General features: G+C 31.4%; 2 protein-coding genes and 1 long non-coding RNA gene across 3 annotated transcripts; 2 read left to right on the plus strand and 1 right to left on the minus strand.

The window, feature by feature from the left end:
• The first annotated feature begins 30 nt into the window (after positions 1–30).
• Positions 31–4,514, plus strand: Tmtc3 (Transmembrane O-mannosyltransferase targeting cadherins 3). Its single transcript, XM_015937449.3, has 8 exons — positions 31–909; positions 979–1,115; positions 1,198–1,379; positions 1,463–1,578; positions 1,660–1,820; positions 1,886–2,939; positions 3,005–3,091; positions 3,273–4,514. Exons 1-8 carry the CDS (start codon positions 625–627, stop codon positions 3,891–3,893), a joined length of 2,643 nt encoding a protein of 880 aa, XP_015792935.2. The 5' UTR covers positions 31–624; the 3' UTR covers positions 3,894–4,514.
• A 2,021-nt stretch (positions 4,515–6,535) lies between these two features.
• Positions 6,536–9,991, minus strand: Thor (eukaryotic translation initiation factor 4E binding protein thor). Its single transcript, XM_015937477.3, has 3 exons — positions 9,584–9,991; positions 7,428–7,655; positions 6,536–7,329 (listed from the first exon to the last, which is right to left on the minus strand). Exons 1-3 carry the CDS (start codon positions 9,735–9,737, stop codon positions 7,280–7,282), a joined length of 432 nt encoding a protein of 143 aa, XP_015792963.1. The 5' UTR covers positions 9,738–9,991; the 3' UTR covers positions 6,536–7,279.
• A 128-nt stretch (positions 9,992–10,119) lies between these two features.
• Positions 10,120–11,697, plus strand: LOC107369516 (uncharacterized). The gene is made up of 2 exons (XR_001570330.3): positions 10,120–10,468; positions 10,974–11,697. It is a non-coding gene; the product is annotated as an uncharacterized LOC107369516 (long non-coding RNA).
• The last annotated feature ends 3,055 nt before the right edge of the window (positions 11,698–14,752 follow it).

The raw sequence follows: 14,752 nt of genomic DNA on the forward strand, positions 1-14,752 counted from the left end.
ACTAGGTGGCAGGAAACACAAAAATTCATCAGTCTTTGAATTCACTTTGTTCAATCAACTTCATTTAATTTTGACAATTTAAGTATTTTTTAATTGTTCTAGGTGTTTCTATTAAACTGTTTTGTCAAAATATCATTACTAGATCAGTGTTATTACAAATGTTTCAATTAATTGAATCTGTCACGCATCATAAATTCAAATGAAGGTGGACAAATATTTGTTTTCATCTTTAAGTTTTTCAACTATCACTTGATGATTCTGTTTATGTTTATAAAATTTTCCTTTTTACAATAAAATGTGATTGACTTGTTAATGTCCCTTTAACCTTTGAATGACTGTTTAATTACGTTTCATATCATGTTACATTCACTGTGTTCAATTTGCAGTTACCACTGACTTAAACGTTAAAAATATGTTTCACTTTTGTGCCTTATGAACTCCATGTTTTGTTTGACGTTTATATCAATAATTATTTAAAATTGATTCTTTAAATTTGAAACTGGTTGGCGAAGATCATGAAATCAATGTTATGTCTAAATTTTGCAACTGTTATTTTCACTCTTTCATCAAAATTTTTTCCTGTTATAATTGATATCTGTATCATTTAAAGCACAACAAAACGCTATGAGCCGTAACAATACACCTTCTCCTTCTTTGTCCGATTCATCAAGTGATGATAGTCATCATGACTATCTACCTTATGCATTTTCACCTGTTAAACTGGAATGGCCTCCGTTAAAATACATGTTATTGGTTTTTATCATATCTTTTGTCGTTTACAGCAACTCTTTATCATGTGGTTTTGCTTTTGATGACATTTCAGCTATTAGAGATAATAAAGACATTAGACCCAGCACTCCTATTTTGCAAATTTTTGCCAATGATTTTTGGGGAACACCTATTAGAAAAGTAAGATTTTCATTTGGATATTCAATTGAATGATAAACTAATGAATTGCCAATTTCTCATTTTCAATAGGAGCACAGCCATAAATCATATCGACCTTTAACAGTCCTGACTTTCCGTCTCAACTATTTATTTGATGAACTTAACCCGTATGGATATCACCTGGTTAATGTTTTAATTCACTCAATAGTCTGTTTGCTCTATTATAAGTAAGTAAAATTAAATTCACGTTTAGAAATTTTTTACTTTTTCTTTTCGTTCTAACGTTGACTTATTTTCTTACTTTTTTAGATTATGTTTTGCCTTTATGCCTGAATCAGCGAGTCTAATTGCTGCCCTAATCTTCGCTGTTCATCCTATCCATACCGAAGCTGTAACTGGTGTCGTTGGAAGAGCTGAAACGTTATCATCACTTTTCTTTTTGTCAGCTCTTTTACTCTACATCAAAGGCACCTACAACCATAAACATGCATGTACGATTTCTTTTTTTCTTCCCCTGTCATACGTTCTTCTTTTATTCAATTCACATTTTAAAATGTTTTAATTTTCGTTTTAGCCTGGATTTGTGTAACTTCATCACTCATTATGGCTGGTGTTGCTACCTTTTGTAAAGAACAGGGTATTACAGTTCTTGCTGTTATTGGTGTTTATGAGCTCATGATTCTCCAAAAGGTATGTACAAATTTTCAATAAGAAATTTTCAATAAGAATTTTCAATTTCAGTTTTCATTTTTATTTTTTTTCATATTTCAGCTCAAATTGGACAATCTCAAACAATATTTGTCGATAAAATCTTTTCGCGCCAAGCGCATGAAGGAGCACTTGTTAAGAGTATGTTTGATAATCACTTCTGTAGTTATATTGCTTCTAATTCGTATTCGAGTTATGGGATCTCAATTGCCAGTATTCACCAAGTAAGTGTAGTAGTAGTTATCTTCTCTTAACATGGATTAATTTCAAATTTCTTCTTTGATTTAAGGTACGACAATCCTGCTGCTGTTGCTTCAACTCCAACTCGTCAGTTGACTTATAACTATTTGTTGGCTGTTAACAGTTGGTTACTTCTCTATCCTATGAATCTCCTTTGTGACTGGACTATGGGTACCATACCACTTGTTCAATCTTTTTTAGATGTTCGCAATCTCGCCACTATTGCCTTTTACATTATCTTGTTCAGCGCATCATTTAAATGTTTGCTCAATTTCAATGAAAGAAATCGAAATATTCTCACCATGAGTATGAGCTTAATCGTGTTCCCATTTCTTCCGGCCTCAAATTTATTTTTCCCAGTTGGTTTTGTAATCGCTGAGAGAGTTTTATACTTGCCAAGTATGGGATTTATAATGTTAATTGCTTATGGTTGGTTCATCCTTTTCCGAAAAATTGATTCTATTGGCAATAATTCGCTATCTCGTAGCTATAAACGAGCTCCTAGGATGTTATTACACGGCTTTTTGGTTGTCCTTTTAATATCGTTTTCTGCTCGAACTTGGATACGTAATTACGATTGGACATCGGAATACACTATTTTTAAAGCTGCATTGAAAGTTTGCCAGACAAATGCTAAACTCTTCAATAACGTTGGTCATTCTTTAGAATCACAAGGAAAGTATAAAGAAGCTTTAGCTTACTTTCTGAAAGCGTCTGAAACACAACCAGATGACTTAGGAGCCCAAATGAACGTTGGTCGTACTTATAACAACCTGGAAATGTATGATCTAGCAGAACATTACTTCTGGAAAGCTAAAAATTTACTCCCAAGACCCAAACCTGGACAACAATATCAAGCCCGAATTGCTCCTTCTCATTTAAATGTTTTCCTCAATCTTGCAAACCTTATATCAAGAAATCGTTCAAGATTAGAAGAAGCGGATTCACTTTATCGTCAAGCTATAAGCATGAGAGCCGATTATACTCAGGCTTATATTAACAGAGGTGATATTTTGATCAAACTCAATCGGACTCGTGAAGCACAAGACGTTTATGAACAAGCATTACAAATCGATGCTACAAATCCAGACATCTATTACAATGTAAGTTAATGGTTCATTTGAAATTGACTTTACCTTTAATACGATCTTTATTTTTAATTGAATAGCTTGGAGTTGTCCTCTTGGAGCAAAGAAAACCCACTCTTGCGCTTTCCTATTTTGACCAGGCTCTCAAATTGAATGAATTACATGAGGTAAGCTTAAATGATTTTATTAAAAATTCAGAATTCTGATATTAATAAATATTAATAGATTTTAATAGATATTTCCATTTTTAGTTGAGAAATCGTTTTATCTATTAATATCTTAACTAAATTACGTGAAGTTTTGATTAAGCTAAATATATCATTGAAATTTTTTATTTTCTTTTAACAGCAAGCGTTGATAAATTCGGCCATTTTGATACAAGAACTTGGTGATGACAGATTAAGACCAATCGCTCAAAAGCGACTCAAAAAGTTAATCGAGTTGAACAAAGCAAACGAAAGAGTTTATTTTAATCTTGGTATGTTATCCATGGACGATAAAGAATATACAGCTGCTGAAAAATGGTTCAAACTTGCTGTCCAATCACGTCCTGATTTTCGAAGTGCACTTTTCAATTTAGGCCTCCTATTGTCCGATACTAATCGACCCATGGAAGCTTTACCTTACCTTAAGCAATTACTTGCCTATTATCCTGACCATATCAAAGGCCTTATACTTTTGGGTGATATTTACATTAATGTTGTGAAAAATGTGGACGAAGCAGAAAAGTGTTATTTAAAAATTGTTCAATTGGATCCTAAAAATATTCAAGGACAACATAATTTATGTGTAATTTACGTTGAAAAGGGTAAACTTGAAGAGGCTGAGAAATGTTTGATCAAAGTGAATGCCATTTCACCCAATCAAGATTATATTGATAAGCATTTACGTATTGTTAGAAATCGAATTGCCCAGAAAAGAATGCTAAACAAGGAGAAAGTTGTCAATGACTCTGACACAAAATTATAATCATAGCTTTTCTAACTTCAAATCTCCTAAATCACTCGTGATTCCCTTTATCATCAAATAATTACTCTCGATAACGCAATACTAACTCTGAACCTTCAACCCTTCAACAGTAAAAATTAACTTATTTCTTGCCTTTATATGCATTTCAAAGGCTATTTCTCAGGCTAAATACTTCTTCGCTCAACGATCATCGTGTAAACTAGTCATTGTGATAAAGCTTCCTCTCTGATCATCCACTTAATCAACCCAACCATTCCAAATCAATTTTCATACTCAGACCTCAAGTGTTCGTTACTTAATCCGTTCAAATTTATCCGACTTTTCTGTACTATATTAATTGGTGACTGGTAACATCGTAAAATTTAATAACTACGATTAATTTTCTATCATCCATCGTCCATTATGTTAATCGTAAAACTGGAATAAACCAACTTCAATAATCTATTTGTAATACGGAGTTTCTTCATTGAATCAAAACAACTCGAGCAAACTGTTAATTAAGTCCATCTGATTTAAATTATGAGATATCAAAATATTATTTTGATTCAAAGCTGTCAATCGTGATCAACTGCACGTCTTATCAAATAAAAGACAGATAACCACATTATTTAATCAGTCAAATGCTCTGTTTATGGTTTATTTACCACTATTGTTAACTTTTTGATTTTGATCCAGAAAATTTTGCGATTTAATTTGGATAAAACACTGTTACCTAATAAAAATTGAAACAATTATCGAGGAAAATGAAACCAATTTTGAAACATTAAATGTTTTAAAGTACCAATTTATAAGCAGATAAGAAAAAAGTCTACAATTTAACAATCCAGGAATATTAAGTTAACCATTTCGATGTTTATTGTCTTATTGAAAGATAGCTGATTTGATTAAATTGGTTTATGGGTTTGATTGTAAATTGTATTTGTTACAGTAATAATTGTTTAACCTGGTGAAGCCGGTTTCAGCCAGAGCCGGTTGCGTTTTGTTGATGTGTTTAATCCTTTCAACAGTAGATTATATTAAAATCAAGTTACCCAATCAACCAGAAAACTGGTTATTCTAGGTTCAGATTGACTATAAAAGTTAATAACAGAAATTTAGAATCACGAGATTCACAATCAAACAGAGAGACTCGAGGTTAACAAGGATAGATACAATTTGACATTGATGAATGTTTTTTTGAGAAAAACATCTTTTTTGTTTACTTGTCCATTATTCCCACTAGTTTAATTGTTTACAATTAATGAGGTGATTTATCAACAATTAAACAGTCTCCGATGATTTAATAGTTAGTAAAAAAATTAAAGGTAACAAAACAAAAAACGTAATAAAACAATGAATAATGTTGCCTTGCAAAATTGTATGATAATTTAACCCATTATTAGTTTGTTTTTCTTACTTTACATTTACACAATTTACATTAGTCTATACATTCATTAGTCTAGTCATTACATTTAGTCTAGATAGTCGATGATTTATTATCATCAATAGTAATTATATAATGATTGGAACAATAACCTTGCCAGGGATTTAAATTGTTGCCCTGTTGTCATTGTTATTGAATGGGTTGTTGAGTTTTTCAAGTTTGCTGTTGTTTCAAATGAAAAGCTTTAGCGAAATGTTTTTGGTCAGTTTAACGCATTTTAATTCAGTAAATATTGACTTGAATTTTCATTCTCTTGTGGTGAAAGCAAACAATTACATCACAATGAGCTTAATTTATTAGTCTTGTGAGTTGAATAACAAATTATATTTAATTCCCTGTTTTATCACTGTCAAATGATAGGGTTTAATATTATGTTAACCATTATTGATAAAAATTTATACCATTTAATGTTTAAATGTGAAATAATTGGTTAACTTGGAAACATTGAGATCAGGTGATTATTAGGGTTGACATCAATTGAATGTGATAAACAATCCGGAACATGATTAGATAAGTAAATATTCATATTAAAATCAACATTTGATTGTATTCCAAGTTTCTGAGACTTTTGTTTACAATTGTCACTCCAATTATTGAGACGTTATGCAAACACTTTTTTTTTGTTGTAATTCAAGTTTACATTTATAATTTATAAATTATAATTTACTAATTATTATCTCAAAGTCAAGTGTCAAGTCAATTAACGTATATATATATTTATCCCGAAGTTGATTGGTTACGATAAAGGAAAAAAAAAGAAATGCTCTTCTCTTTTAAACCTTATCAATCTAATTCTCATTGCATTAAATAACATGAGGTGATTCCTCTTGAATCAGATGATGATGATGATAATTATTTAGGTAGACAATCACATTGTGATAACATATTTGTACAACAATATGGTTCATTTGATACACTCATTCAAGAAAAACCAGACAAATAAACATCCCTTTTTAAATTATGTTTAGAGTTGATATGATAATGAGGTTATATAATTTGCTTCCAATGTGAAATCAATTGGAGCTCATAACTTGAAATCCTACTATTTGAATGTGTTTTCTTGACCAATTGATAGTACAAAAAGTAATCATCAAATTATGTTTGCCGTCAAAATCCTATTTAGTCTGGCTTTCAGATAAATGCAAAGTTCTGGCTGTTTCAACATACAATAGCTATGTATTATGGTTGCAGAGGTATAAAGATGAATGTCAAAAATAGGTTTTTTGATAACAATCAAGTTTATTTACAACAAACCAAGTTGATTGGGAAGATCGGGAATTGAAGGGTTGACCAAAAATGAATCAGGTAAAAATTTTGTTGAGAAGCCTTTGAATGAGATATTTGTCCGTTTGATTTACAGGATGAGCTGGAATCAAGCAAACATTTTATGGGTGAAATCAAGTTGCATTTGAATTTCAATGAGAAACGGTAATTTTGCTTCAATCTTTTTTATTTGAAACTCGATTTTAAATAGCCGGGGATTGTTAAAAAAAATTTGAGAAAAAACAGTCAATCTTGCTGAATAAATTTCAAAAAGGCCCATTGGTGAATGCCATGTTGATTTACAAATTGCGAAAATGATTAAGGCAAAATAAGTTTAACACGTTCCGTAGTCCTACGATCAGCAAAAAATAATATCATCCAGTCTTTTTAATGATTTCAAGCTAACCAAAGAAGTGAGCTTTTTTGCAATTTTTTACGATGATATTTTTAATTTATTATTTATGCAGCATTATGAGTAGGCTTCTCAATTGTTTTTTTGAACATAGTGCTGAATTTGATGGAGGTAAACTAATGATGTCGAAGGGAATAACCTCGTTTCTTTTCTTCCAATTATTTACACGTTAATATTATCATCAGTCACCATTATTTCCATCATCAATTAGTTAATTTTTTGTTTCGATATGTGAGATGTCTACTAGATTGTACCAAATAATCTTGTAGACAATTTGTCCCAAAAAGATTACATCTCCATTGAGAATTGTGGCTCTTCAGTGGTTGCTTCAAGAGTTTCTGTTAGGGAAGATCAATGATAAATCACGTTATTAGTATGGGAAGGCCAAGAAAAATTAAATAGACAATAACAAGGTAAAGAGGAACCTGAAACTTACCGGGTGCAGTCTTTTTAGGTAAAGTTTTGGGCTCTTCAACCTTTTTCTGAACAGGTTCAGCTGATTTATGAATTGATTTCTTAAATGGTGATTTATTCTCCTTCAGACTCTCAGGTGAAATACCAGTTGTTACTCCGGCTATGTAAGGAAGATTTTTCGGTGGTGTAGATGCAATTGGTGAGTTTCTCATTTTAAGGAGAAAACTTCGGTCATAAATAATTCTTGTTCCTGGTAAAGAAAAAAAAGAGAATATATTAGAACATGGGAAAACAAAGATGAATGAGAGGCATGATTTGCGAGGCTAATAGTTGATAGTTATTTCGAAACAGGTGATTTGAAGGTAATTTATGTGTCCATTGTGTAAAGTTAATTCACACCGAGTGCATCTTTGAGTTACTTTACATGGAACACGTAAACAAAATTGCAACAACTCTAATAGTTCATGACTAATAAAAAAGTGATTCATTGGATAATCAAAAAAGGATCAATGTCGAAGAATCGTTACTTATCCTAAATGAATTAGAGTGATAATTAAGTTTTTGCTCTTGGAAGAATCAAGATACAGTTATTTAAGAGACTACTAATTGCTCAAGAAGTTTATTGTTGAAGGGAAAATTTATTTCATTTGACTTGCACAAAAGAAAGCTATTAGATATAAAAGATTAACGTATTAACGAATAAACATGTTTACATGATAAAAACGAATTGTTTTAAATGCAATTGTAAGCATAAAAGTTGACGATTAATAGACAGACAGGTTGAAAATAATAAGAAATAAACAGCCATGCAAAATACAGAGCATCAATTGTGAGTGATAACAATAGTATTACTAATCAGGAATCAATTAGAAATAGTAAAACAATCATAGGACTTTAACTGAATAAGGAATTGATCATCAAGAAATCACCTGTAATCAACAATAAAATTGAGAAATGTTGACTAATATTTATTTTATTATTAAAAGGTATCATTAAATGACTAAATTGTTCCAGACTTATTGAAAAATTGGATCAGACTGGAGGGGAAGAAAAAAACTATGAAATAATTGGTAGCAAGTAATACTGGAGGTGAAAAGAGGAAAATCAAATTTATTTAATTTGTTAATTTAAGCATATCAAGTCCTAAGGCATCTTGAAATTATCAACAGAATTACTGAAGAACATGTAATGTTAACACCAGAGAAGTGAGACACTAAAATCATTAAAGTTAACAACATGATAGGAAATGAGCCTCATGTGACAATTTCATATTGAGCCTTCGATAAGACAAAGAGAAAGGTTTAGTCTAAGGGCTTCATAATCATAGCTTATCTTTCTTATTTATTGAAGTCCTTCACGTAAAGCATAATTTGAACAAAAAAGGTTCATGCTGTTGAGAAAGATAAATCTAGCATTCAACGACATCATAAGATCTCAGTAGCGTTAACTTTCTATATTTATGTTGATGATGTTATTGTGTATCAAGGAAAAAAAGGTGTTCAGTGGATTGAAGCTGGTAAACCAGCTTTACTTCAATCATCAGACGATAAAATTAAAACTCACACTGTACACATTGTTGAAGGTAGTTTATGATCATGGTTTTAAATGGAAAAATAAAGACAGGAAAAAACAAAAAGTTACTGATTGGTGATCATCTAGTTAATTGATCAAAAAGAAATTTGTACGAAGTTGTTGTTAAACAGTTAATGGAATATGTAACTTGAAAATATTAAAAAGGATCAAATGGCAATCAATCAAGAGTAAAAACAGACAAAACTAACAAGAGCTACAAGAGTTTGCTAAACCGCGTGATTCGTGAATCACCAGACAATATGGCGTCCAAATTGCTTTAACCTCTTCTATTGAAACAAAGGGATTCTTTTTATTAACTCTTCACTAACCAAAAAAGATGAGAAACAGTAAAAATTTGACTAAACTCTATCTGGAATCAATTTTTGTTGGATTAAATTGACAGAGGAATTAGCATTAAAAACGCAACTTTTAATGGGCAAACTAACTAATCACGAAAAAATTGTGTAATGGCTTATTTATAGCTAGTTTAAAAATAAAAGGTTACACCTTCAAACCAATTAAAATGATTGTTATCCTAAAAATATTTAGGTAGAGTTTTAGAAGGGAATAAAAAAAGAGAAATATAAATTAAAAGTGAAAACATACCTCCAGGAGTATGGGCAAATAAAGTTCCGCCCGGAGTTTGGCAGTAATTATCAGGCAGTTGAGATAAATTGGTCAAATGGACCTTTTTTGTTGGGATATTGAGACCACTCACTACTGTTGATGCTGATTTTGTTTCGGATTCCATTTTAGGCATAATACTCTTTTTGATGTTAATTTTGTGAAAGTTAACAGTTTTTTAGCAAAATAAAGTGAGGTTATAAAAAATAACAACTGGTAAATTCAATTGTTTTTTGTGAAACAAGTTGGTGGTAATGAGAATTAGAGATACTTTGGAAACATAAAACACACGTTGAGTAAGAAAATGTGGATGGTTAAAAACAATCAACAAAACTGTTGAGTGACAATTAAATTAAATTTATAAAATAAGTTACACGAAGCAAAACTCAGAGTTAACTGATACAAGAAACTTTTCTGTTCACCTCTTTTAACTGGTAACTGGTAAACCATAGACTCCTCCCGCGTCCCTCTGTCTCTCTTGCTCTGTCTATCTCATGCTTTTTCAAGGTTTTTTCTCTTCTCTGTCTTTCCACTCTTTCTTTTCCTTCTTTATTTTAAATTTCTCCTGAATTTCACTACGAACTTTAACCTGCTGACTGTTCAATTATCTAGTGTCCTCACTGTTTATTTTGCATAAATTTTTCGCTAAGATTTGTTAACAAAAATGAAAAAAATGTGAAACTTGACTTCTGTTTGTCTTATGTTTGTTTCCCTCCATGTTTTCCCTCTGTTGCCCTTATGATGAATTGCTTTGTTCAAGACGATTACATCATAAATATTCACGTTTCGAAGTACTTCTTCCAGGTCAATGTTTGATCTTAGTGGATCCCCGAAATTTGGATGACAATGGATTCGTACAAGTGTAAGGTTTGTTACATTTTTCATATCTTTCAAAATTAACTTATGTAACTATTTGCCTTGTAATGAAAACATTTTGACCTTTTTGAAATGTATTAGCTCGTGTATCATTGCCTTTCATTTTGTTACATATTTTAACCGTAATTGATTGTGTGCTTGTCTTGTTCACATTCTGATTCATTTGACCATGTAAATTCATGAGACTTTTTTTATTTAATCATCAACCTGATGTTTATCAATTCTTTAACGTGCGATTTTATCATGACAATCTTGCTAAGTCATAGATTTACCTTTTATTATTTGACTTTAATGAATTGCAACATTGAGAGCAGTTGTTTTCTATCATGTTCAATACTTCTATTGTTTAATCTGGTAATCTTTTCTGGTAAACAATAATCATGTTTTTGCTCTTTCTGTTCTTATTTTTTTTGCTGGTAAACCATTCGAAAAAAATTTGCTTATCTTTGACTCTTTCAATTCTAATATATTAAAATCCTTTTCTTGTTTACTACAGATTTGCCAAAATCCTGCGAAAACATAGCAGGCAATTGAAGAGGAAACCATGGAGAAGAACGTGATTAAAGTCAGGGAACCAGTTAATAGTAGACAAAGATGAAAACATGGAGCTGGTGAAGAGGGATCAACATGAAAATGAAGCTGGGAATATAAATAGAACTAGCGAGAGAACGGAAAGAGGAAGACAAACACAAAGGTTAACCAATATCAATGATCTCTTGGATGACAAAAGGCTGAAATGATAATACTCTATTCTCAAGGTGTTTTTGTGAATTTAATGACTAATTCTTTCCACTGGTTTTCATCATTATTCAATCAAGCAACGAGTGTTTATACGGAACGTGATTCGCCTGGAGGTGGAAAAAAAATTGGAGAAGATGGAAAAGAGCGAGAAATAACTAAGGAATCGAAAGTAAAGCTTGAATTTCAAATTGCGAGGGCCTTTGCCTTGATTCACATGATGCACATAAACTAATTAAATCAGGACCTATCATCATTCGTGTTCATTTTTATTGATTATACGTAATCAACAGCTTTCATCGTTACTTAATGAGCACAAAGCTCTCTTGACCATTACTCAAGACTACTTCATCTTACTTACCAACCAGTTTAGTAATGCAAAAAATATCACCAAATATTACATTTAATTTGGTCAGTGATTCAGTGATGAAACAATCTTGATTGAAGATGATTAATAACACATACTTGTTTAGTATCCTCAATCTTACCAAAGAATCTTATTTTCCTCTCAATTTGCTAACCTTTATTTCATCATCCATGCCTGATGCTCAACGTGTTTGCTGACACATCAAATAAAGAGTGCAATATTAATCATAAAGACGAAGCAAAACACTTCACAAAATAATAGTTAGTCAGATTGCTCTTCTTATTTACAATAATTAGGAAGAGGATGAAAAACTTGTGGACGTCACTTGTAAACAAATGTTTAACAAATGTTACATTGACCTTTATTTGATGAGAAACCAATTAATAATCGTTCAACCTCGAACTATGTTGAAAAAAAGAGTCAACATTGCATTCAAAGGTTGAAAAATGTTCTAAATCAGTCCCAATGCTAAACTATTTAGACATTTTTGCCTCGGAATAATTGATATTTTCACTCAAAGCTCAAGTTAAAATTGACGCACAAAATCTTTATGTTGGTATTTAAGATCAACACTAATTAAACCTAGGCAAGGACAATTATTACCAATGTAAACCAGCTTTTCATCGATGACCTTACCTTGATAATTGTGCACAGGAAAAATGAATATAATGTACATGTGCTGTGAATTTGCATTTTCAATTCCTGCAAATGAGTGAAAACTTGTGACCAAAGTTACCTTGAACCATCTTCATGTGACTACAAATGTTTATCTTTCTCATTCCAGTTTCCTTTGTTTTTCACTTATCGAGGTCTCAGCTGAACTTCGTCATCATCATCACATGACCCTGTTCACCTTGTGAGATTTGCTGGTGGTATTTCCTGATGAAAAAAAACTATTACTCACAATTTGTCACCGCAAGTCTGAATTAACAAGAAAGACCAAAATTCAAATAATGAAATCAATTAGGATGGATCAACAGATGAATGCAAATTCAAGTGTTAAAAGGTAAACAAGAAAACATTTTCTTCTTTTTTTTGTTATCATCATCGACTTTATCATCAACAACATCAACATCAACCTGTTTCTTTGTTGAAACTAAATGATCTAGAAAATGATCTTGATGAGTTAATTAGTTGATACAAATAATTTGCTTGGATAGATACAGATGTAAGAATACGATGACTGAATACATCTTTTCTGTAACCTTTTTAGTTGTGTTTTTCATTTTCTCCGTCTTTCTCTTCTTTCTCTGTTCCTTTTACTGATCACCATGATGATGATCACCAAACAAAAAGCATAAATGATGCCGGCATCATAATGAACATCATGAGATTTCTGAAAACAGGTTGAAAGTAAAAAAGATGATGTACAAAAAATCCTTGTGACTTCAAGTTTTTACAGTGTAATATTTTTCAACTCAATCCAACCGTTAATTTAACCAGAATTTATCTCTTTCTCTTTTACTTTTTCAGAAACTCAAATTTCCGTTGTTTGTCGCCAAAAATGTTGCCAAAAAGATGTCGTCAACAATTGTAGTTGCTGGTTGATGATGCTGGTTACAAATAATCAATCATTGGGTTATCAAGCTGATTTCAGTACAAGTTAACCAGACTTTATCAAGGCACAATTCAGTTCCAAATATCAATACAATGAAAGCTGATGATCATAACTTCCAAATCTTATTCGCCTCAGTCCAACCTTGAAATAATTTCGTAATAATTCTTTCTCAATTTTTTCTCTGCAAAATGAAATTTTAAGGTTAAACTTGAACCATTTTTTCCCCTTTCTATGGCATCTTCACTCATCTTGCCAACCAGTCTGAAACAAGGCAATGGTAGACGCAACGGTTGTCCTCATTCAAAAATAGATCATCAGTAAAAGTGATTGCAATCAATTTAAATTTTCTGGTTAAGCTTGTCCGTTTCACCAACAATCTGTTTACTGGAGATAGACTAATCACTCGAGCTGATGTAATAACAACCCGGTAACATTGTAAACAGTCAATCGCACAATTTACATGTTGATGAAGCAGCTATACAATAATTATAACCAGGATGATGAAATGAAAAACAACTTTTTCAAGGTTGGAAAACTCCTTTCTACATTTTCCTCTTTCTATTTTTTACCTTAGCTTTTAATTTATTTTCCTGGCGAATCTCTCTTCTCTCTCTCTCTCTCTTCCCCTGGTTCAATTGAGGCACATCAACCAACAAATGATGATGATCATGATCACACCACCATCAACAATTTAATGGCTTATAGAGAGTTAATTCACTGCTTGTTGTGGAAAGTTGTAAACAAGTAAAACTGTTAATGTGGTTGAGTTCAATTGTCGCTATGGTTGTTTAATTAGTCACTTTAATGACTCTCTTAATGAATGAATTCTCAATTTCATTTATCATTGATTTCGTTATTTTGCTTCACATTAAATTGCAATCACATGATTACAGATATTATTTTAGATACACTTTTGGCTTCAATTACACGTATTTTTTATGTGTTTCTAAATTGCACTATCCATTCGATTTCCAGCTTTGATAATTAAGGAGTTTTATCTGTATGGAAGCTCCAATTAATATGTGAAACTTCAACTTCATCATGGCTTGTTATTCAATAATTAAGATTGTATTTTACTTCAAGTATCGCAATAAGATGCTTTTAATCGCAGTTGACTGTTTAAATGGTGCTTACTTGGTAATGACAGACATAAGTGAACGATTGATCTGATACATTTCAGGTTCAACTATTGTCTATTCTTGGCTTCTCAATTTGTTGACTTAAATAATGATTTACTGATTAGATTGAGATTTTATTGAATGATTTTGGTTTAAGCGATTGTGCCGCCATCTGCTGTCATAAATATAATCCAATACCCATTCAACATTTTTTTACTTGAAATTTTGAAATTGATTTTTTTATTGCTTTCAACTGTAATTATCCAAAACTATTGAACAGTGTCTTCTTGTTGTCTAAACTATTGAAATTTCCAATAACACTGCTTTCATAATCGCCCAACAAATGATTTTTTAAACAAGTGTCGATCCGATGAACTGTATCTATTTTGTGAACCGGTAAACTCGATTGAATTTGAAGAAGCTGGGAATCGATATAATTGAAATATCTGGTTAAAAGAAACTTATCCGATTCTCAAATCACCTAAAATTCTCCT

Source organism: Tetranychus urticae, chromosome 3 (assembly GCF_039701765.1).
Source record: "Tetranychus urticae isolate SD_2017Ah chromosome 3, NJAU_TeUrti_SD_1.0, whole genome shotgun sequence".
NCBI lineage: Eukaryota > Metazoa > Arthropoda > Arachnida > Trombidiformes > Tetranychidae > Tetranychus > Tetranychus urticae.